General features: G+C 36.2%; 1 protein-coding gene across 1 annotated transcript in view; it reads left to right on the top strand.

The window, feature by feature from the left end:
- Window positions 1-5,677, top strand: part of LOC103255168 (N-acylneuraminate cytidylyltransferase) — a gene marked incomplete at its 5' end in the record, with an annotated part of 12,459 nt that extends 6,782 nt beyond the window's left edge. Inside the window, 4 exons of the mRNA XM_008053134.1 lie at window positions 421-515; window positions 880-1,051; window positions 2,178-2,331; window positions 5,074-5,677. Of these exons, the coding sequence (XP_008051325.1) occupies window positions 421-515; window positions 880-1,051; window positions 2,178-2,331; window positions 5,074-5,264 (612 nt within the window). The remainder of the gene's footprint in view (window positions 1-420; window positions 516-879; window positions 1,052-2,177; window positions 2,332-5,073) is intronic.
- Window positions 5,678-24,838: the final 19,161 nt, after the last annotated feature.

The following is a 24,838-nucleotide window of genomic DNA, read 5'->3' on the forward strand; positions in this document are numbered from 1 at the left end:
GTGGAGAAAAATGATGTTCCTCATTGTAACATGTTTTGTGAAGAGACTAACAATTCTGAAAATGAAATTTTCTAGTAATTTATCTGGTCATTTGAATAATTACTCTCCAGAAAGTCCCTTGAAGTCAGAATACTGGAGAATGGGTATCATTTCTAGTTTTTTCAGTGTTAAAATAGAAATTCATTTTTTAAAAATAGGGAACTTGAAATGTATAGCTAGAATTTGAAAAATGTTAAGACTGTTTTTTGTGTATGAACCTTCTCCTCTTTAAAAAATTGTTCTTTTTACATAACTGATTTTACTGGGTAATTCATTTTTCTCAATAATGTAAAATGAATTCATTGTTCTGTATTATAATAAGTTTTGATATATGCGAGTAAATGATAAAAACAGTACTCATAACATTTGTACTGTTTTTAGGGTGGAAAAATGGCATACTATGAAATGCGAGCTGAGCATAGTGTGGATATAGATGTGGATATTGACTGGCCTATTGCAGAACAAAGAGTATTAAGGTAAAAAAAAAAAAAAGAAGAAGGCGACTTGTATAGCCTTTGCACTAGAGTCAACATTATTTTTAGTAGATGTGTTTAATTGTACTTCTAGATACTGATTTCTGATACTCCAAACATCTTAGGATTTTTGTAATTAGTTTCCCTAGGTGGGGAAGAGATATGTAAAACAGGCTTTTACATGGTTTATTCAATGAACTGAGAAACATATAATCTGGATAGTAAGTTGAAGTGTATATGTGAAGTAAATTTGAAGAGTAATGCTTGAATAATTAAATGGATGATTTATTTAAATCACTGGTTTTAGCTAGAAGAGAAGTGATGAGTATTGTACTTGTACTCAAAGGTGTATTTTGGTTTCTTTTAGATATGGCTATTTTGGCAAAGAGAAGCTTAAGGAGATAAAACTTTTGATTTGCAATATTGATGGATGTCTCACCAATGGCCACATTTATGTATCAGGAGACCAAAAAGAAATAATATCTTATGATGTAAAAGATGCTATTGGGATAAGCTTATTAAAGAAAAGTGGTATTGAGGTATGTGTTCCCTGAATATAGTAATATTTTACAAGATTTTGATTCAGGGCAAAAGAAAATGGAAGGAATTAAGATATTTAAATTTTTAGCATTAACTACTAGAATAGCTGAAATATGGTCTTCAAATGCCTAGAAAATTATACTAATTACTATCAGAGTAGTAAAATTAGGAATTTGTCAATCAGAAAATATTTCCTGTTTATTTCATAAGTATAATCATATACTTTTTAAATGGGAGCTACCCAATATTTTCCATAGGATCTTGTGACAAGAAAGATTTCCTAGACAATAGGTGTCGGCATTTAGAAAGAGGCAAATATTGGCCAGGTATAGTGACTCATGCCTGTAATCCCAGCGCTTTGGGAGGCCAAAGCAGAACGATTGCCTTAGCCAAAAATTCAGGACCAGTCTGTGCAACATAGTGAGACCTCATCTCTACAAAAAGTTTAAAAAATTAGCTGGGTGTGGTGGTGTATGCCTATAGTCCTAGCTAAACAGGAGAATGAGACAAGAGGATGGTTTGAGCCCAGGATTTCAAGGCTGCAGTGAGCTAAGATTGTACAGCTGCACTCTAGCCTGGGCTAGCCTGGACAGAGACCTCATCTCTAAATACTACAAAAAGAAAGAAAAATGGAAATATCTTGTGGATTTTTAAAATGTAGGTTATTCTTATTAATGAATTTTAATTCAAAATGACTTAATGTTTAAGTGTATTTTTTAAGATGAAAGCTAAGATAATTATAATTCACTAGAAATCTTAAATATGTTTTACTAAGCAGCACAAGAGAGAGGTTATAGACTTTTTTTCTGGATAAATTGAATTATAGGAGAATTTTAGATTAGTATCAGACAATGTATGTTGTATTTTTTTTTTACCTGTATATGAATCCTTTCTATAATAGAAAACAATGTGTCTCACTTTTATTGGACTATTAGAAATAAAACAAACTGCTTAACAAAGTATCAGCATTTTAATGACAGTTGATTTTACCTACTTGGACCTTCAGGAGGTCAAAGAACTACTCATTTGTGACTTAGATTATCTGCAAGGCTTTATTTTATTATGAAAAATTTGTTTCCTTCACTTTCTATTTTTTTCCCTTCTTTTCCCCTCTCCCCATTCAAGGTGAGGCTGATCTCAGAAAGGGCCTGTTCAAAGCAGACACTTTCTTCTTTAAAACTGGATTGCAAAATGGAAATCAATGTATCAGAGAAGCTAGCAGTTGTAGATGAATGGAGAAAAGAGATGGGCCTTTGCTGGAAAGAAGTGGCATATCTTGGTTGGTATCTTTTTGTTCAGCCAAAGTAAAATGGACTAGGATTTATTTAACTTTTTTTTAAGAAATGGATAAATATGAAAGAAAATCCTCCAAAGTAGCATGATTTGTATGTCTTACAATGCTGATCAACATATTAAATTAGGACAAGCTTTCTGGAGGTGACTTTGGTAATATGTATCAAATATATTCTATTAGGATGATTTACTAGCATAAGCTATAGAGTTGAATCACACCACTGACCAGCCAGTTTTGATATGGTTAACCTAGTTTTCTCATCTATAACTGGAGACAACAAGAGTACCTACCTATTGTCATATAGAGCTCTTATAGGGATTAGTAAATCTGGGTAAAGCACTTAGCAGAGTTTCTAATATATAGGAATCACACTCGAAATATTTTTGTTGTTATTAAGATGTACATACTTTTTATCTCCAGTAAAGAAATTGGACAAATTTGCCAACAGTGGAAGAAAAAGAATCCACCTAAATATCCTGCAAGAAATAGAATATTCCCAAAATGGAATACTAGCAACCATTAAAAACAATGCTGTAATCTGTACTTATTGACATGGTCAGATGTAACAAGTTTTTCACTTTGATATTAAGCAGATGTATTTATCAGGTGCTTACAGTATGCAGTCATGGACTGGTTGCTGGAACTATAAGCTTATTGCTTACAGAGCTTATGTTGCTATTTTAAATATTAACAATGACAAGCTATTAAGATATATAATAACTATAAATCATGTATGAAAAAAATATATAAGAGATATGTGAACCTCAAAATATTTTAGACATATATGATCTGAGAACTTCAGAAATAGCCCTTGAACCACACATGAAGATTTAATTGAGGTAAAAACTAGAGAGTGTTTGTTAAAGAATCGTCCAGTTTTTGTAAGAAGAAAAAAACTTTAATGCAACATATAACAAATTTCAGCTATACTACATATAGTATATTTGTAGTAATATATATTCTTCTTCCTTTTCTTGTTTTTTGAGTTAGAATCTCACTCTGTCACCCAGGCTGGAGTGCAGTGGCACTCTTATGGCCACTGCAGCCTCAACCTGCTGGACTCAGACCATCCTTACACCTCAGTCTTCCAAGTAGTTGGAACTACTGATGCATGCCACCATGCCCAGTTAATTTTTTTCTTTTTTTGGAGAGACAAGTTCTTGCCAAGTTGCCCAGGCTGATCTCGAACCCCTGGGCTCAGGCAATCCTCTCACTTCTACCTCCCAAAGTGCTGAGATTACAGGCATGAGCCACAGTGCCCGGCTTATATATTATTATTCTACAATAATATAATTGGAGCCTTGAGAAAGCTTCTGTATTTATAATATAAACACAAACCAAACTTTATAAGGCCATTAGAAAGAAAAACAAAGGTTATATAAAATGTTCAATATAGTGCCTAGAAATAGTAATAATATTAAGTGTATCATTTATATAGGCAAAACTTGAGACTAATGTGCCAAAATATAGTGATTATCCACAAATAGTGACAATTGGGATGATTTTGATTTTTTTTTTTTTGCCTTTATTTCTTTAAAAAGTTTCTACCAAAAATATGCATTACTTATATGACATCTTTTTAAGTGGGGCACATAAATGTAAAACAATATGTTCCTTAAAAAATAATACTTTAAAAGTAAAATTTACTAAGTAGAGCAGAGCTTAGTTTAAAGACCTGATTATGGAAAAAAATACTTTGATTTTCATTATCTTAGTGAAAATAATTTAAATTTCATACATTTAATAATAAAGAATGTCAGTAGATAAATGTAGAAAAAATTTAAAACACTCTTTTTTAACCACAGTTTTATTAGTAGTATGTGGTCTAAAGTATAGTAATAGTTTTACTCACAATAGTGAATCTAAGGTACTGGGAATTTCTGAAATTCATCCTATTCCAAAAAAGGGAAGGCAGGAGAGAACAGATATAATTACGTTAGTATGATTTAGTGTTCATTTTAATTCTTTAAAAATGGTAATTTTTCAGCAAGTGGCATACAAATAAATGAGAACTATTACAGATTAAAAGAGATTTAAGATATATGTCACCAAAGTGCAACATGTGGACCATATTTGGCACCTGATTCAAATAAGTCAACTATAAAAAGACAATTTTGAGACAGTTGGGGATAGCTGAACACATACCAGGTTGTTAGATGATATTAAGGAATTATGGTTGATTTTGTAAGTTCAATTATATTATGTCACTTAAAATATGTATACATTTATCTATTAGAGATAACTGCTAAAGAGTTTTAAGGTAAAATAGAATGTCTGGGAACTTCTCCTACCCACTCTCCCCCTGCAAAGAAACTAAGCGGCAGAGAACAGAAAAATACATTGCTAAATGCTTTAAAACATTGATCATTATTCAATATGAAATTGGGGTTTTTACATATATTTGACATTTTCCTTAATAAAAAATTTAAATAATTTGTGACTTTTATGTAGAGCTTTTAACAGTTATAATGTTCATGGCAAGCAGAAAGCATATTCCTTTCTCCTCCTCTAGCTAATAAGTCTATTTTTAATTGCTTAGAGGAAACTCTAGACCTCAATTGTACTTTAAAATATTTTTGTTTCATCTAATCTTTAGTATTTGTATGTGCAGTGCCCTTAGGTCTTACTGAAGTTGCCAGAATTACTTATTTGTTGCTATTTGCATTATTTAGCTAGAATATTCTTTGTCTTTTTAAATGTTTGGTCTGTATTTATTTTACTTGATAGGAAATGAAGTGTCTGATGAAGAGTGCTTGAAGAGAGTAGGCCTGAGTGGCGCTCCTGCTGATGCCTGCTCCACTGCCCAGAAGGCTGTTGGATATATTTGCAAATGTAACGGTGGCCGCGGTGCCCTCCGAGAGTTTGCAGAGCACATTTTCCTACTAATGGAAAAGGTTAATAATTCATGCCAAAAATAAAAATTAGTGTAATGTTGAAAAAGAAAAGGTATAGCCTTCTTCAGCCAGTTTGCTTTTATTTTTGATTAAGTAAAATTCCATGTTGTAATGTTACAGAATGTGACTTGGTTTGTGATATATCATATCTTTTAAAAGCAAATCTTCTCAGATTCTCATTCCAGAACCTATGAAATAATTGTGCTCTACTTTTCTCTTTATGCAAGATAGTGATTTAGAGATTGATTATAATCTGTGAGGGGGTTTTTAGTAAATGCAAGTAAGAACATCATCAGAATTGACTTTGTATTGTATCCTGTAAAACTGTGTGTATGTGTGCTTTCAATTATGCTGGGGTTTTATTTATTTGGGGATGGTGGGTCTAATAAGACATGCCCTTCAATGAATAAAATTACATTTCATAAACTTGATAAAAACTGCCTTGTTGCTATAGAAGAAATATACCAAGCATTTCCTTTGTTTCCTTTAAACACTAATCATGCAATCTTAAGGAGAAACAAGCTACCAGATGCCAGGTGTAAAGGACCTAATTCCACATATGTATGCATATGTATACATACAGCATAGCTGTCCCTCTGTCGGAGATTAGTTCCAGGACTGCCCACATATGCCAAGATCCATGTATTCTCCAGTCCCACAGTCAGCCAGGTGGAACCCACATATACAAAAGTTGGTCCTCCATAAACGCAGGGTTTGCATCCCGAAAATACTGTATTTTATCCACATTTGCTGAAAAAAAGTCCACATGTAAGCGAACCCACACAATTCAAACCCATGTTGTTCAAGGGTCAACAGTACATATAAATACAAATGTCCAAACAAAATGATATATTATGAAAGTTATATATTGATTGGGAGAATGTAGAGTAAATAATTTGCAGTCACCTCTGAAATAGTGGTCATTCCATGTACAGGCATACCTTGGAGATACTGCAGGTTGGTTCCAGATCACCACAGTAAAACTAATCATATAAATTTCCCAATGTTTAAAAAGTTATGTTTACACTATGCTATAGTCTATTATGTGTGCAATAACATTATGTTCCAATAAACTATGTATTTTAAAAATACCTTCTTGCTGAAAAATGCTAACAATCATCTTAGCCTCTAGTGAATCATCATCTTTTTGCTGGTAGTGGGTTTGCCTCGATGTTAATGACTGCTGATGGATCAGGATGGTGATTGCTGAAGGCTAGAACGACTGTGGCAATTTCTTAAAATAAGACAAGAATGAAGTTGGCTGCGTCAATTGATTTCATCCTTTCACAAAATATTTGTCTGTAACATGTAATGCTGTTTGATAGCATTTATCCACTGTAGAACTTCTTTCAAAATTGAAGTCAATCCACTCAATCCCAACTGCTGCTTTATCAACTAAGTTTATGTTGTCTTCTAAGTCCTTGGTTGTCATTTTAACAATGTTGACAGCATTTTCGCCAGAAGAAGATTCCATCTCCACTTTTTTTGTTCATCCATAAGAAGTAATTATTTATTCAGGTTTTATGGTATTACAGCAATTCAGTCACATCTCTAGGCTTCACTTCTGATTATAGTCCTCTTGCTATTTCTACCACATCTACATTACTTCCTCCACTAAAGTCTTGAGCTCCTCAAAATCATCCTTGAGGGTTGGAGTCAACTTCCAAAATCTTTATTGCCCTTACTGGCATCTAGAATAGTGAATCCTTTCTAGAAGATTTTCAATTTACTTTGTCCATATCTGTCAGAGGAATCAATAACTATGGCAACTATAGCCTTCCAAAATGTATTTCTTAAATAATAAAGCTAGAAAGTCAAAATTACATCTTGATTCATGAGCTGCAGGATGAATGTTGTGTAAGCAGGCATGAAGACAACACTAATCTTGTATATCTCCATTAGAGATCTTAGGTGACAATGTGCATTGTCATTGTCAATAAGCAGTAATATTTTGAAAGATATCTTTCTGAGCAGTATGTCTCAAAAGTGGGCTGCAACTATTAAATAAACCATGCTGTAAATTGATGTGCTGTCATCCAGACTTTTTGTTCCATTTATAAAGCACAGGCAGAGTTGATTCACCATAATACTTAAGGACCCTAGGATTTTCAGAATGGTAAATGAACACTGGCTTCAATGTAAAGTCACCAGCTGCATGAGACCTTAACAAGAGTCAACCTGTCCTTTTGAAGTGTGGAATTCAGGCATTGACTTCTCTCTAACTCAGAAAGTTCTAGATGGCATCTTCTTCTAACAGAAGGCGGTTTAATCTACACTGAAAATTTGTTATTTCATGTAACCACCTTCTTCAACAATCTTAGCTAGATTTCCTGGCTAACTTGCAGCTTTTCCATCAACTTTTGCTGTTTCTCCTTGCACTTTTAATGTTATGGAGATGGTTTGTTCTTTAAACCTCATGAACCAAACTCTGCCAGCTTTCAACTTTTCTTTTGCAGCTTCTTCACCTTTTTTACCCTTCATATGACTGAAAAAAAGTTACAGCCTTGCTCTGGATTAGGTTTTGGCTTAGGGAAATGTGGCTGGTTTTATCTTCTATCCAGACCACAAAAAGAATCATATCAACAAGATAGCAGTTTTCCTTTCTTATCACTTGTGTGTTCACTAAAATTGCATTTTCCTTTTCCTTCAAGAACTTTTCCTTTTTATTCACAGTTTGGTTAACTTTGACTTAAGAGGCCTACTTTGACTTTAAGAGGCCTAACTTTGGGCCTGTTTTAGTTTTTGACATGCCTTCCTCACTAAGCTTAATCATTTCTGACTTTTTATTCAAAGTGAGTGATGTACAACTCTTCCTTTCACTTCAACACTTAGAGGCCATTGTAGAGTTCCTAATTGGCTTACTCTCAATATTATGTCTCAGGAAATAGGCCCAAGGAAAGGGAGAAACATGAAGGAACAGCCAGTCAGAGCAGTGAGAACACCCAACATTTATGGATTAAGTTTGCCATCTTATATGGGTGTGGTTTGTTGAGTCCCAAAACACAATACTAACATCAAAGATGACTGATCACAGGTCACCATAACAGATATAATAATAATGAACAAATTTTTAACGTGAGAATTATCAAAATGTGACACAGAGACATGAAGTGAGCAACTGCTGTTAGAAAAATGGCACTGATAGACTTGCACAATGCAGGTTGTCACAAACCTTCAATTGTAAAAAATGCAACATCTATGAAGCACAAAGCAAAGCTCAATAAAACAAGGTATGTCTCCACTATATTTGGCTATCATCACAATTATAGCTTACATAGATCACTATTCTACCTGATTGGATTCCAATAATGGGGCATCATCCCATAAATGTGGACACTTACCTGATAAATGCCAACAATTTTCTGTGGAAAATTTACATCTTTTTCCACCATAAAAAAATTCATGCAAAACCTTTAACAATAAATTGACCATTCAGGCCAACCACACAGGAAGGTATTTTCCTCTGTAAAGACTGTGGAATCCATACACTTCAGTATCTGCCCTTATAAGATAGAAATAAGTTGAAGAAAAGAATAATCTTTTACTTTAATTTTTTTTAATTTTTCTGGTTTTACTCTCATCTTTCTATTTTTTCAACTGCTGCCTTTATTTTTTCCAATCCCCTTAAATTTACACATCCCCAGATGTTTTAATCATACTTCTTGTTCTCTAAGGATCACATCTCCATTCAAGGTTTCAGCTATCATCTTCAGGCAAGTGACCCTCAGATTTAATGTTCTGGTCACATCTCAAACCATATTCTAGCCAGACTCCTGGACTTTGCCTCTCAAGTTTTTATTTTATCATTATTAAGATGCTACAGCTTTTCTCAGTTTTTCCTCTTTATTAGACACCAAATCTTGAGTTTAAAACTGCTAGCTCAGTGTCCTTTCAGTTTATCCAATACTATTGCCACATTAATTGTTCATGTGTGTCCTAACTTTCAAAATATATTAGTGATTTCATGCTAACCACACAAAAAAAGCATACTTCAGGTCTAGCATTGTAGTCTGGACACAATCTAATATTTCAGCTGTAGATCCTGCTAATCACTGTGGGTCCCACCACCCGAATCATAACCTTTTATTCTCAAGTACTACCTATATCAGCATGGACAATTCATTCCTCAAAAACTTCTGCTAAAATAGCTCCCAAATTAATTACTGTGTATGAGTATAATTTTTACTGGAGTCTTTATTTCAGTGACCCAAACACAAATATAAGTAGATAATTCAATTCTCACTGTTACAACTACTTCTGTGTTTCCAGTAGTAGGAAGTCTTACTCAAGAAAGTATTGTATGTTCAGCTTCAATATGTAAAGAACTTGGAAGTCGCCACTCCCATCCTGACAACAAGAAAAACTGGACAAAGTAAATCAATGACTTTAGGACTTACTAGATAATTGAGGTCACAGGGCAGACAGCCACCCAAAATCTGGAGAAAGGCACATTCAGAGAAATACAGCATCTGATACTTGCCTATTTGGAGCAGAAGCTCCCAGATGCCCTAAACTGATAAGAACACACTTAACTTGTAATTTTGAACTGCTGGAGCCTGAATATGGACTAATGTGAGAGTAAGACACTCCTGGTGGCTGCTATCATGGGGTTGGGTAGGGAGAGGGCACATACAGTTTCCCTTCAGGAATATCAATTAGATTTCATAGGGAGATTCTGAGAATTAAAGCACAATTCCCCATGGCCCTGGCAGAAGGGGGAAAGAATAGTCATTGTGAAACCTTGCCAGATCCTTCTCCCTAACAAAGGCCTATCCTTTAATAGAAAGGAATTCTCCCCAAACAGCAATGATGCAAATTTACCCCAGCTGAGATAAATGGCACTCTGCTCACGTAGGTTCCCTTTCCTGACTCTACTAAAGGGAACAAATTCTTAGTCAACAGTCTACAAAAAAAAAAAAAAAATCAAAATATTAGCCTGGCATGATGGAGCATGCCTGTGGTCCCAGCTACTTGGAAAGCTGGGGCAAAAGGATTGCCGAAGTCCAGCAGGTTGAGGTTGCATTGGCCATGATCATGCCACTGCATTCCAGACTGGGCAAGAGTGAAACTCCAACAAGGAAGGGAGGGAGGGAGAGTGGGAGAGTGGGAGGGAGGGAGGGAGGGAAGGAAGGAGGAGGAAAAAAGAAAACATCGATAGTGATACCATAATTGTGGTTGATTTTGATATCCCATTGACATTACTAGACAGACAATAGAAGCAGAAAATTAACAAACACTGGACTTAAATTAGACTATAGACCGGGGCCTAACAAACATCTACAGAACTTTCTACCCAACAACTGCAGAGTATACATTCTTCTCATCTCTACATGAACATTCTCCAAAGTAGACCATATGCTCGGCTATAAAGCAAGTCTCAATACATTTAAAAACATCGATATTATACCACACATCTTCTCAAACCACAGCAGAATAAAATGAGAAATCAACAATAAGAGGAGCTCTCACAATTAAACCACACGTTGAAACTGAACAACATGCTTTTGAATGACTCTTGGGTAATGATTAAATTAAGGCAGAAATAAAAAAAATTCGTTGAAACAAATGAAACAGTGATACAACATACCAAAACCATTGAGACAGTAAAAACAGTTCTAGAGGAAAGTTTATAGCATTAAACTCCTACATCAAAAAGATAAGAGAGATCAGAAAACAACAGCTTAACTTTGCACCTCAAAGAACTAGAAAAACAAAATCTATGAGTAAAGCCAGCAGAAGAAAAGAGATAACAAAGATCAGATCAGAGCTAAATGAGATTGAGATTAAAAAAAGATACAAATGCTCAATGAATCAAAAAGTTGGTTCTTTGAAAGAATAAACAAAAATTACAGACTGCTAACTAGACTAATCAAGAAAAAAGATAGAAGACTAATAAATTCAATCAGAAATGGCAGAGGATACAACCACAAATAGCACAGAAATAAAATAGCACATCAGAGATTACTATGAACATCTCTATTACAACAAACTGGAAAACTTAGAGGAAATGGATAAATTCCTGGAAACATGCAACCTCCCAAGACTGAACCAGGAATAAATAGATACCCTGAATAGATCAATAATGAACAATGAAATTGAGTCTGTAGCCGGGCTCTGTGGCTCAGCCTGTAATCCCGCGCCTTTGGGAGGCTGAGGTGAGTGGATTGCCTGAGCCCGCGGGTTCGAGACCCGCCTGGGCAGCAAGACCTCATCTCTACAATAAATCAAAAAACCAGCCGGGCGTGTTAGCGCATGCCTGTAATTCCGGTTACTTGGAAGGCTGAGGCAGAAGGACCGCCGGAGCCCAGCAAATCGAGGCTGCGGTGGCCGGGAGCGGCCACTGCACTCCAGTCTGGGCGACAGAGTGAGACTCCACTCAAAAAAAAAAAAAAAGAAATTGAGTCAGTAATAAAAACCCTCCCAACAAAAAAATCCCAGGGCCAGATGGGTTCACAGGTGAATTGTATCAGACATACAAAGAAGAGCTGGTACCAATTCTACTGAAACTAGTTTAAAAAATTGAGAAGGTCCACCTCCCTAAGTCATTATATGAAACCAGTATCACATTAATGCCAACATCAGGCAAGGGCACAACCCCCCCAAAAAAGAGAGAGAGAAAACTACAGCCCTAATCCCCTGATTAGTATAGATGCAATAACCCTTAACAAAGTATTGGCCAACTACAATGCTCAAGATGAGAACCAAATTAAGAGTACAATCCTACTCACACTAGCTACAAATAAATGATTAAATAAATAACTAAACTATTTAAATTTATCTAGATAAAATAAAAATCTAAGGAGGTGGAAGATCTCTACAAGGATAACTACAAAACACTCATGAAGGAAATTATAAATAACACAAACAAATGGAAGAACATTCCATGTTCATGAATTAGAAGAATCAATATTGTTAAAATGACCATACTGCCCAAAGCAATCTACAGATTCAATGCAATTTCAATCAAAATATCAAAATAATAACTTTGTTCTTCACAGAACAAAGTAGGAAAAAAAATCTTAAAATTTATAGGGAACAAAAAGAGTCTAAATAGCCAAAGCAATTTTAAGTAAAAAGGACAATTGCAGGGGCATCACACTGCATGACTTCAAATTATACTATAAAGCTATAGCAACTAAAACAGCATGGTACTGGTTCAAGAATAGACAGGTCAAATGGAAGAGAATAGAGAACCCAGAAATAAAGCAAAATACCTAAAACCAACTGATCTTCAACAAAGTCAACAAAAATAAATAATGAGAAAAGGAGAGTCTATTCAATAAATGGTGCTGGGAAAATTGGCTAGCCATATACAGAAGAATGAATCTGGACCACTATCTTTCACCACATACAAAAATTAACTCAAGATGGATTAACAACTTAAATGTAAGAATGCAAACTATAAAAAGTCTTAGAAGAAAACCTAGAAAACACTCATGTGGACACTAGCCTAGGCAAAGAATTTACAAAGAAGACCTCAAAAGCAATTGCAACAAAAACAAAAATAAACAAATGGAACTTAATAAAACAAAAAGCTTCTGCACAGCAAAAGAAACAATCAACAGAGTGAACAGAAAACCTACTTAATGGAGAAAATATTTGCAAATTACACCTCAAAGATTAATATCCAGAATCTGCAGAGAACTCAAACAGCTTAACATTAAAAAAAAAAAAACCTATCAAAAAGTGGGCAAAAAAAAAAAAGTATGGAGATTTCTCAAAGAACTAAAAATTGACTTGCTATTTATCCCAGCAATCCCACTACTGAGGATCTATAGCCAAAGGAAAATAAATCAATATGTAAGAAAGATACCTGTTCTCATATGTTCACCACTGCCCTGTTCCCAATAGCAAAATAATGGAACCAACCTAAGTGTCCACAAACAATTGACTGGATAAAGAAAAGGAGGCATATATGCACCATGGAATACTATACAGTCATAAAAAATGAAATCATGTCCTTTGCAACAACATTGATTGAGTTGAAGATCATTGTCCTAAGTCAACTGACTCAGAAACAGAAAACCAAACACCGCATGTTCTCACTTACATGCAGGAGATAAATGGCCACAAAAATGGAAATAAAAGACACAGGGAACACTGATAGGGAAGAAGGAGGAGAGAGTGTTAGGGTTCAGAAATTATCTAGTGGCAACAACATTCACTATCTGAGGAACAGGTTATCTGCATTATATTATGCAGTTTGCACCACTGCATAATATGTCTGTGTAACAAACATGCCTGTGTACACCCTGAATTTACAATAAAAATGGGGAAAAAAATCTCACAATCAGGGTTATAGAATTCAAACCACAGAAAAAAAGGCAAAGAGAAAATTTTGAAAGAAGCCAGATGGGAAAAAACCCACAGAAGAATAAGGATGCAAATTATAGCAGGCTTCAGGACCCATGCAAGCAGGAAGAATGAAGTAAAATCTTTGAACTGATGAGAGGAAATGAAAATTGCCAACATAGATTTATATATCCAGCAATTTTTTTCTTCAAAAATGAAAAAACTAAATAACGACTTTTTCAGACAAAACTGTAGGATTTTATTGCCAGCAGACTTGATTGGCAAAAAAGTTTAAAACATTCTTCAGAGAGAAGAAAAACTTTCATCTATACAAAGAAGAATATTAGAAGAAATAAAAGTAAAATAATATCTTCTATTTTTTCTTATGTTTAATTGATCTAAAAGATAAGTGTTTAAAGTAATAATGGTAACAATCTATAGAGTGACTATAGCTCATGCAAGGGATAGGATGAAGCAGGAATACACTCTTATAAAGTGAAGCTATGCGTAATGTTATTTGAAAGCGGACTTATTTTATAGTGTATATTGTAAACCCTAGGGCAATCATTAAATTGTTCTTTAAAAAGAGAAGTATAAATGATAAACCAAGAGAGTAGGTAAAATTGAATCATATAAAATGTTCAATTAAACCCAGAGAAGTCAAAAAGAGAGGGGGAGAAACAAAGAACAAACACAATGAATAGATGACCATCATGAAGATGGTGAGTTTGAATTCAACTTTGTCAATAGTCACTTTAAATCTAAATGGTGTAGACACACCAGAGATTGTCAGAGTGGTTTTAAAAAACAATGAGAAAACAACAACAAAAACTGAACCCAACTGTATGCTGTCTACCACAAACCTGCTTTAAATATATTCAGGAAAAATAGAAATGGGAAAAAAAAAACCACCATGCTAACATTAATCAAACACCAGGATCATATGGTCTGACAGTTATCTATTGCTACATAACAAGTCAATTCAAAACATATTTACTTAAAACAATAAGTATTTAGTTTTTTCAAAATCCTGTGGCTCAGCAATTTGGGCTGAGGTCAGCAGGATTGCTCTTCGATCTCACCTGGTTTCACTCTTGTTGCAGTCAACTGGTGGCTGGAATGATTGAATGGTCTAAGTGAGTTTCACTCACATGTTGGCCATTGCCTGGGCCTTTCTCTTCTTGCAGTCTTTCAACTTTAAGGAGATAAACATAGACTTCTTCTGTAATCCCGCGAGGCCAAGGTGAGTGAATTGCCTGAGCCCGCAGGTTCGACACACGCCTGGGTGAATTGGCGAGACCTCATCTCTACAGTAAATCAAAAAATCAGCCGGGCGTGGTAGCACGTGCCTGTAGTTCCAGCTACTAGGAAGGCTGAGGCGGAAGGATCGCCGGAGCCCAGCAGGCCGAGGCTGTGGTGGCCGGGAGCGGCCACTGCACTCCAGTCTGGGCGTCAGAGTGAGATTCCAACTCAAAAATAAATAAATAAATAAACGAAAAACAAAAAAAAACACATAGACTTCTTAACATGGCAGCAAGAAATTTAATTTGGATTCTGGAACACATTTTGAAACCTTCTTCAAAAGTCACATATATTACTTCAGCCTCAGTTCTACTGGTCAAAGTGAGTCAAGTTGCTGACCATACAGTGAAGGTCAAGGGGTGAAAAAAATACAGTATACTTCCTAGAAGAAGGAGTTAAATTTTTAATGCTTTATATATGTTGAGGTGTCTGTGTTTGGAAATTTGAGAAGCTGGAAAAAGAAATATTTTTTGAGTGTTTTCATTGTAGTTATCATGCATTTTTCACTTTGGGCAAGTTTAGCCAAACCTTGTGTCTAAGCTTCCTCACTCTAATTGAAGATAACAGTATCACCTCATAGGACTGTGAAGATTAAATGAGATAATGTAAGCAGTACCTGACTCATGTTATTTAAAATTTTATTATTGGTATTAAATACACTTGGATTCTAGTTTCAACTTTGTGTCTAGCTAGCTAAGTGATGTTTTTCAAGTCATTTAGCATACTCAAGCTGGTTTAGACTATAAACTATCTTTATTTTCCCTTCTAATTCTATAGTTGCAAATGTACTGATGTTTTACTTAGAAGAATACTTCACATAAAAGAAATATACATCCTGTTTATAAATGTGAGCTTTTAGGGCTCTGGGGATGATTGGCTACAAAATTATAGTGTAGAAATCTTAAATTTCTCAGTATATCCATGAACTTGAAAAAGAAATACTCTGTTAAGCTATGATTCTTTGAAGAAGTTATCAAAAGTAATTTTATTTGTGAAGATTGTTTACTTTTTCACAATTCAACAATGAAGTGTCTAGCATGTCAAATATACAGTAACATTTCCTGAAATTAAAAAAACAAATGAGGCACAAATTCACTACCTACACTGGAAAAAAATACAGGGGAATGGGATGAGATGAATCTGGAGAGGTAAATTGATAGAGACCAGATAACAGGTTTTTGCAAGTTATATTAGGAAATTTTTGCTTTATTCTGAAAATAAGGGTAGAGAAGGCTTAAAGGGCTCGAGGCAGTAAAAACTTTTGTAAAGGAGTTAAAATTTGAGCTGGGCCTTAAAGACTGCAGAAAATTTCATTGGTATCAAAAGATAATACCAAAGAGATGAGGTTAACATGTTGTGTTCAGAGCATGGAGAGGTCATTGTACACAAGACTTAAATCTAGAACATGCATGTCCAACCTGTGGCCCATGGGCCACATATGGTCCAGGACAGCTAGTAATGCAGCCCCACAAAATCTTTCGAGTCAGAGTCTCACTCTGTTACCCAGGATGGGATACAGGGGCACGCTCATAACTGCTCACTCATAGCTGCTGCAGCTTCAACCTGTTGAACTCTGGCAATCTTTCCACCTCCTACAGACTTTCAAATAGCAGGGGTGAGCCACCATGCCCGGCTAATTTTTTGATTTATCCTAGGGACGAGGTCTTGCCAAATTGCACAGGCTGATCTCGAACCCCTGGGTTCAGGCAATTCTCTAGCCTCTGCCTCCCAAAGTGCTGGGATTACAGGCATAAGCCACTGCACCTGGCAAAATCTTTTAATATCATTTGGTTTTTAGCATTTATTTTCTTTGTGACCCTATGCGCAGTTCCATTTTTGAAATTCACCTTATTCATGACATCGCTTTTTGGCAGCGCATACATTTGTGAGCAGCTGTTTTCAATTATGAAGCACATGAAAAGCAAAATTTGAAGAAATATTTCTGATGAGCACTTTGAGAACTCTAAGAATCGCAGTCACTTCTATCAGATGAGACATTGGTGATTAGTTTCACAAAAACAAGATAAAATTTTTTACTAGTCTTATATTGTTCTCATTTTTAAAGCTTTATAATAAAACAATTTTTAAAATAAGTCTTATTATGTATATTCACTAACTATATTGTAAAATTTGTGTGCGTCCCAAAACAACTTCTCTTTACTCAATGCAACCCAGAGAAGTCAAAAGATTACTTGATGTAGCCCAGGGAAACCAAAAGGTTGGGTACCCCTGATCTAGAAGGTAATGGTGATAAATGAGACCAGCAAACACAGGAACAAATTGGGCTGACCTTTAAAAGAAAATGCTTGATCCTTGTGTTGACTTTGAAATGCACAATGTCTTTCTAATCCAATCTATTCTATTATCACTTTAGTTGTCTACTTCCTTATTTCTGTTCGCTTTGTAAAAACTCACAGTGACGCCATGCTGCCCACAGAATAAGGTAAACATTTCCTGGTCCAAGTGTTATTGATGATATTCCCAAGGCAGAACCGTTTCATGCTTTGTTATTGAATTGCTCTCAAGATTTAAAGATATAGTAGCTGGAATATTATTACTGAGGAAAATACTTTATATATCTTTTTTAAAAAATTCAGTGGTTGACATTTTGGCCACTGGGTGTCATCACAGATCTAGCTTTAAAAAAATGTAGCGTTTTCAACAGCTGATTGGAAATAACTAATAGAGTCTGATTAGATTTAACGGCATATTTTCATTGTTCAAACTTCATATAGCAAAGGCTAATATCCACTCTAGGAAATGTTTTGCAGAGTACAATTTGGGTATTTTTTAGTCTTTCTTCAAAGCAAGTCACATCAATGGAAGTAGTTTCTTCTAGCAACCTTTGGGGTGGGCCTTAAGTGAGTGGGAAAGTGGTGGGAAAGTTAAAGCTGAATGAAGATGTGCACATGGTTGTACCACTGCCTTATTTTTTTTTTTTTTTTTTTTTGAGTTGGAGACTCACTCTGTCGCCCAGACTGGAGTGCAGTGGCCGCTCCCGGCCACCACAGCCTCCACCTGCTGGGCTCCGGCGATCCTTCCGCCTCAGCCTTCCAAGTAGCTGGAACTACAGGCATGCGCTACCACACCCGGCTGAGTTTTTGATTTCTTGTAGAGATGAGGTCTCGCTGCCCAGACGGGTGTCGAACCCGCGGGCTCAGGCAATCCACTCACCTCAGCCTCCCAAAGGCGCGGGATTACAGGCTGAGCCACCGAGCCCGGCACACCACTGCCTTATTAAAGGACCAGCACTGACTAGAAAAGAAAGACATGTTCCCAAAGCTACCCAGATCTGTCAACTGGTTACCTCAGGACAGAAACATGACCTCTATCTATCTTAATTTCTTTTACTCCTCACAACCTCTATAAAACACTTTTATTTCCTCCTTTTTGCAGATGTGGAAACCAAGGCACAGAGAGGTTATCCAAGGTCAAACACAAGATGCCAGATCCAGAATTTAAGACAGAGAACATTCCCAAGAGTAGCAGAGTATACCTTTGATGAAAACCTAGGCCGTGAGTTCACAGACAGCCCTTCAGTCCCCTTCATCAAAATCTCATGTAATAGTTGCTGAGTATAATTGTTAAAATATACCTTCCAGCCTCATCCCAAAGCCACTGAATCCGAACTTCTGGAAAACGTCTGGGACTCTACATGTTAGTAAAATTCCATCAGGTGACTTTTATGCACACCGAATTTTGAGAATCCATTAGTTAAAAGAGTGAAGTTGGGAAGCCCTCCTGTACTGGAAAAAAAGGAAAGATCAGCCTTCTGAAAGCACAGCAGGGATGGAATTCGGGCTCAGGAACCATCCCATACTCTCTTTCATAGACACTCCATGTGCACCAGAGACCTTCTTCCTGATTGCCAGCAGGTCTCAGGTGGTCTCATCCCACCCACTCTCTTATGGTCAGCACCTATTCATTGGTGGAGGTGTACTCTAACTCAGTAGTTCTTATCCCTGAATGTTCACTCGAGTCATGATGGGAGCTTCTGAAACATACAGAAGCCTAGAACTAACCCATACCTATTGAATCAGAATCCTTGGTGTGGGACCCCAAAACCTGGTATTTAAAAAAAAAAAAAAAATTCCCTGTGATTCTCATGTGCAGTCAGAGTTGACAACCACTATTCTTGAGCAATAATTCTCAAATGGAATTTTCAGTAAGTACCCCAAAGGTGATTATTATGCTGATATTTTACAAAACATACTTTGAGAAACTCTGTCTTAAAGAATGAGAATGCATGGCTGGGAAAGGAATGCCAAGTTAAAAAACAAAACAAAACAAAACAGACTAAGACCTTTCTAGGCACGATTAAAGTATGGCTGGTTTTCTGGATCTAGAGAACAGGCAATCTTGAATTATATGTTAGAGACTGAGTGGGAGGGTTCCGCAAGGAGTCATTAAGTTCAGCCACAGTCTCTGTCTGCTCATGTTTGAACCACTTGGCCAGAAGGTCACATTTTGCAAGAGACTTGACTGATAACAAGGAAACTTTGGGTACACATCCATCATTAGGTGTCTCCATTGTGTATGAGAGACCACTGCCTTCCAGTTGCAATCTCTGGGCTCCACGTTGAATCCCCCCCACATACACAGATTCAGGTCTGCAGAAATCTATCATTGTACTTTTTCTGTTTAATTGTCACCCTCTGTTTCTGGACAGAAGCTCTGAAGAGACAGCACACCATCTGGTTTATTTGTCAGTATTTTTAGGACTTGGTACACCTGAAGTCTATTCTAAAGGCTCCCTATCCTTCCTCCATTGGCTATAAAAAGAGTGGGTTAATTCTTCTAAATGAAGCTCTTTCGTGCCTGCTTAGCAGAAAGCCTGAAGTACTGATGAGAGTCAAAGTATAGACAGGAAGTAATATGGCTAAGAAAAGACTCCCCATCTCTGTATCTTGATCCTTCCCTCTCCACCGGCACCTACACCCACACTCTTCATTCTTCCCATTTCCCTAGGGAGAGCATCTCTGAGGGAGGTGATTCAGGATATTGTAAAATCGCTGACATGGATGAGTCCTTAGGGGTCTTCTTGAACAATTTCCTCATTTTATAGAAATAAATATTACTTCTCAATTTTCATATTTTGCATTTCATTGCAGAAACCTGGGCCTAGACAAAACTTTGGAAAGCCAACAACTATGATTAAGGCTAGGAACTCACTTGGGCCTACGGATTATTGTCCATAATGGTATAGGTATCAAATGAGGTCTGACTAGCACACTGCTAGTTATCCTTCTGCCAATACTAGGCCTTTTGCTTGAATGGCATCCTAGAAGGAGTATTGTGACAAGGCCTGTCACTGAAGCTTCATTACCCCTTGGGCCTCAGCTTTATTTGCATTTTGTAGAGGACTCAAGGGATTCATATTTAGGTTTTATAAATCTCAGGGGAGAAATTGTACTTCACTCCACTGCCTACAGAAGCCTTATAACCTCAGTTGAAATCAAAAGCTGAAGTCTCACAAAACAGGATAGTTGACCTTTATTGTGTAAAGAGAAGAAGAATAAAATGAGATATTTATCAAATTGGCTAGGACTGCTTTTTGGAGTGAAATTAATATTAACATTATTAATTTGATGTTTGTCTAATGATTTAAAAACACTTCTGTCTCCAGTAAATGAACTTCTTTATCTCACTTTCCAACTCAGCTGTACACCACCTTGTAAGATTCAGCTGGACATACAATAATTTATCTTAATTGAAATTCCCTTGGGCCAGTTACTCAGAAGTATGACCTTTTTCTAAAACCCAACTAGTCATCACAAGGATGTTCTTTCCCTGCCTGCCTAAATCTCTCTTCCGTTGTCATTTAAACAGATGTGGTAGATTATGAAACTTTCACAAAATGAAGGAGCAATCTAAATAATTGAGAGCATCTAAAGACCTATATTTTCTCATCTCTAGTAGAGCAAATTGATGTTATAAATTAATAAAGCCATTGAAAGAAATGGCAAATTTGAATTGAACAAGATTATATTTTTTGAAATATGCATACATATACATATTTATCATAGACACAGATTGGTTCAGATTTGTGCTTCTGTTATTAATTAATTACAGCTTGAGAATTTCCTTTTCATACCAGGCATAATAATAATACAGCCAGTCAACAATTAAGAATTAGCAAACCCTCATGGCTGTATAGCAATAGTCATGAAGGTTTTCAATGACTAATGATTATATTGCAAACGAACAAAAAAAAAGCTTCAAATTTATTTACTCAAATCTGTTTAGTTATAGTTTGAGATTATGTTCCTCATACTTCAGAAAGATAACTGCCCTGCCCATGTCTAAATGGGGCACAGCGTTTGCAGGTAATTAGTTTCCTAATTGGTTACTTACAGGACTAGGTAGGTGAATGACTCCTTATTTACTCAGGTATTGTTGCTTTTCATCCAAAGTAGCCATAAGGGTCATTTCCAGCTTATTTCTCTGCTGACTGAAAATTCCATCTAGGTGTGCACCTGTGTATATAGAAAAAGGACCAACAATTTTTTATTAAACTGAAGTAAAAATAAATAAAATCAGTGTAAACATTATTTAAATGCTACATTGTTCCTCTTTGGCACTGATTTTTAGTTACCTGACTTTAATTGGTATTTTAAACATGTGTAAATGAATTGCTTAAAGACAACAAATTTCTCTTTTATAGTCTTACACACTACAAGGAGAAACTACCAAAAAAAAAAAAAAAGAAAGAAAGAAAAGTGTGTGAACCCCACCAACCTCTCTACCACATGTGTTTGTCATATAGATGGTGGCTACAGGCTAGTCTTATAATTTATAATTAATTTTTGCTTACCTTTATGTTTGAAGGAAGATCGGAAAAGTCTTTTATTACACCCAGAATGGATTAAGAGCTATTGAAAAGCAAGAATCAATAGTAAATTATGACTGGTTTGATGTAGAAAGTGGAGGAAAAGCAAAAATTAAATGACTAAGCATTTACGCCTTCAGGACTAGGAAGTTGAGCCATAGATAAAGACAGGAATGTGTTTATTCATTCCTTAAATCATGCATTAATTCATTCATTCTTCTATTCAACACATATTTATTGAATAACTTCTCTGGGCAATATACTCCTTCAATCCCTGAAGAGATTTCCTATAAGTTCTCTGTACATTTACAATAAAATGGAGAAGAAAAGAACTGTGCAAATTGAAACAGTTAAGTAATAATGGAAGAGAACATATGATTAGGTAAAAAAAAAAAGAATTCAGCAATGCAGACATAAAGTTCTTGGAGAATACAAAAATAGGATCAATGTGGGTTGCAGTATTAGAACTGAGTTTTCCAGAAGACGTAGAATTTAAGCTGGTCCTTGAGCTTAATTCACAACCAACATTTGTCAAATATCTATTGTGAGTGCTATACTTGGATAGGTGTGGTGGAGGATGCATAAATGAACAGTACATGGACTCTAATTGGCAACAACATTACAAAATAGAATGGGAGATGGGCATTTACCTAATAATACAAGACCCGAATGGTTAAGTGGGGAAATGTAAGGTGAAAGAGTCACTAGAGAGTCAAGGACAGAGAAATGAAAAATAACAGGGGCAAGGAGTGGGGACTATCAGATCAAGTCTTCATAGAGTTAGTGTTATCCCAATTATGGGGTGAAATGTCTTTAAGGCACAAACAAATGCTCAGAAGTGAGAAAGTGCCTGCCAATGAAACCTTAGAGAAATCATCAGTATTTAGCAGTTATTCATTGACTTCAAAGTGGCAGGGGTAGGGCAGAGAAATGAAGAGTGAAAAACAAGTGACAGAGGGAATCAGTAGGGGAATACTAGGAGGCAGTTTGGATGAAAAAAAATGCATAGTAGGTTGTTTTGTAAGCTCCAAGGAAGTGAAGAAGCAGAATGTTAGGCCAGAGTTTAGGGGGAGAGATTCTAGAGAGATCCCTTCTGTAAAGGAAAAAACCACAGTGGACACCGACATCAGGGCAATCAGTCTGTAGCAGTCTCCAAGATTGTTGGGATTGATTTAGCCACTGGACTTGCTTGACTGGTGATTGCTTCCACTTTCTGGGCAATGACCCAGGAAATAGGGAAAGGATGAATAGTGAGATTTTAAAGAACTTGCTAGAGTGTATTTGTACACTCTCCATCTTTTTGCTCTGTCCTCTTAAAGCACAGCCACTACAGTGGGTATGAGTTAAAGTTAGGGAAGATAGCATTCTCACTAGCATGTGGATACTCATCGATTAGGTACCCAATTGCAGGTAAAAGAAAAAATAAGTTGCCATTTAGAATATTTTAGTTGTGCTTTGTCCTCTTTAATGAAAGATTCATTAATAACTTATATTCTTGTATTTGTGTGTACCAAGACACAACTCCTAGCTGTTGTCTTTTAGTTGTATTGAACTCATGGGTACAGAATAAGTTTTGACAAAAAATCTTTTCCAAATTTTCACTTTAGAAACACTAACCAGGAGAGGGATTTAAAAACTGGTTATTAAAATTTTGTATGAAAATGAAAAAGGAAAGACCAAGGATAATTATCAATATCGTATGTAGTTAGGTATTACTAAACTGTTTTAATGGAAGCAAGCCAAGCAATGACCAGAATCTACCTTTATTGTATGCTCTGACTTGCAGGATCAGTCCATCTTGATTTATATCCCAAGCTATCACAGCCACGATCAGAAATCCAAGATTCCAGGCCATTCATCACTATACAGATGTTCATTTCTGTAATGAAGCATGAAATGCAACCTGGACCTTAGGGAACAATGCAGCAGTCATCAGAGAGATCCTTATATCCAACCAACTACCTGGTATCTAATAGACACTTCAAACACTTGGGAAAAACAGAAATCTTCATCTACACACCTCCTCCCCACACCCTAAAATCATTCTGCTATGAAGTTTTCAGATGTAAATAAGTGCCACCCTTAGTGCCGGAGTCCAGCTCCAGCAGGTCAGGGTTTCCTGAAGGAGGAATGGCATCGGCGTAGGAGGAAACTTGGACATTGACTCTGTTGTTGTGCAGGACAGATGCCAACTTATTTTTCTTTTCAAGTTTTTTTTTATATTTTTAGTTACATATAGTTTGGCCTTCAAACCCAGGTGTATTTCTTTTTAGTCTCAGATTAATCAGTCCTTGGTTAATAAACCACACAGGAACAGACAGTATTTTTTTTTTTTTTTTGAGTTGGAGTCTCACTCTGTTGCCAGGACTGGAGTACAGTGGCCGCTCCCGGCCACCGCTGCCTCGGCCTGCTGGGCTCCGGCGATCCTTCTGCCTCAGCCTTCCAGGTAACCGGCACTACAGGCATGCACTACCACACTTGACTGATTTTTTGATTTATTGTAGAGATGAGGTCTCACTGCCCAGGCGGGTCTCGAACCCACGGACTCAGGCAATTCACTCACCTCAGCCTCCCAAAGGTGCGGGATTACAGGCTGAGCCACCGAGCCTGGCCTGACAGTATTTTTTTAACATCTTGTTTTGATCATTGTTTTAACTGCGATGAAATACTGTCTGTCTTTTCTCTAGTTTGTGACAATGTGTCCACTAATAGAATCTTTAAAGCATGTAACTATTAACCTTAACCAACTGTTCTACTATCAAATCTTCAAAGCATGCCATTTTTTCTCAATGTGTTTTCTCAAACTATTAACCCTAACCATCTAAACTTTTAACAATTTAATGCCTAACTTATGTTTTCCTAACATTTTATTTTTTCTAAATACAATTACAAAGCCTTTTCTACTATTGCAACCCTTCTATTTAAACATCCACCAACACCTCACAACTAACAGAATGGAAACAACATCCCCAAACCTTTCCAATTAGCAACCAACTTAAAGAACTAAAATTAATAAGCCTATTATGATGCCAAACATGATGTTTATAATTTGCGTCTATAGTCCCCTGACAGGGATAATGAGAGCCCTGATGCACATTCAACCCAAGGCTCCCAGGGGTAGGAGAGTGCCTCCTGCAGTTTTTAATCATTGTTGCGGGTTCAAGCACCAAAAGGG

The sequence above is a fragment of the Carlito syrichta genome, unplaced genomic scaffold (assembly GCF_000164805.1).
Source record: "Carlito syrichta isolate Samal-C Ts95f unplaced genomic scaffold, Tarsius_syrichta-2.0.1 Scaffold287901, whole genome shotgun sequence".
Taxonomy (NCBI): domain Eukaryota; kingdom Metazoa; phylum Chordata; class Mammalia; order Primates; family Tarsiidae; genus Carlito; species Carlito syrichta.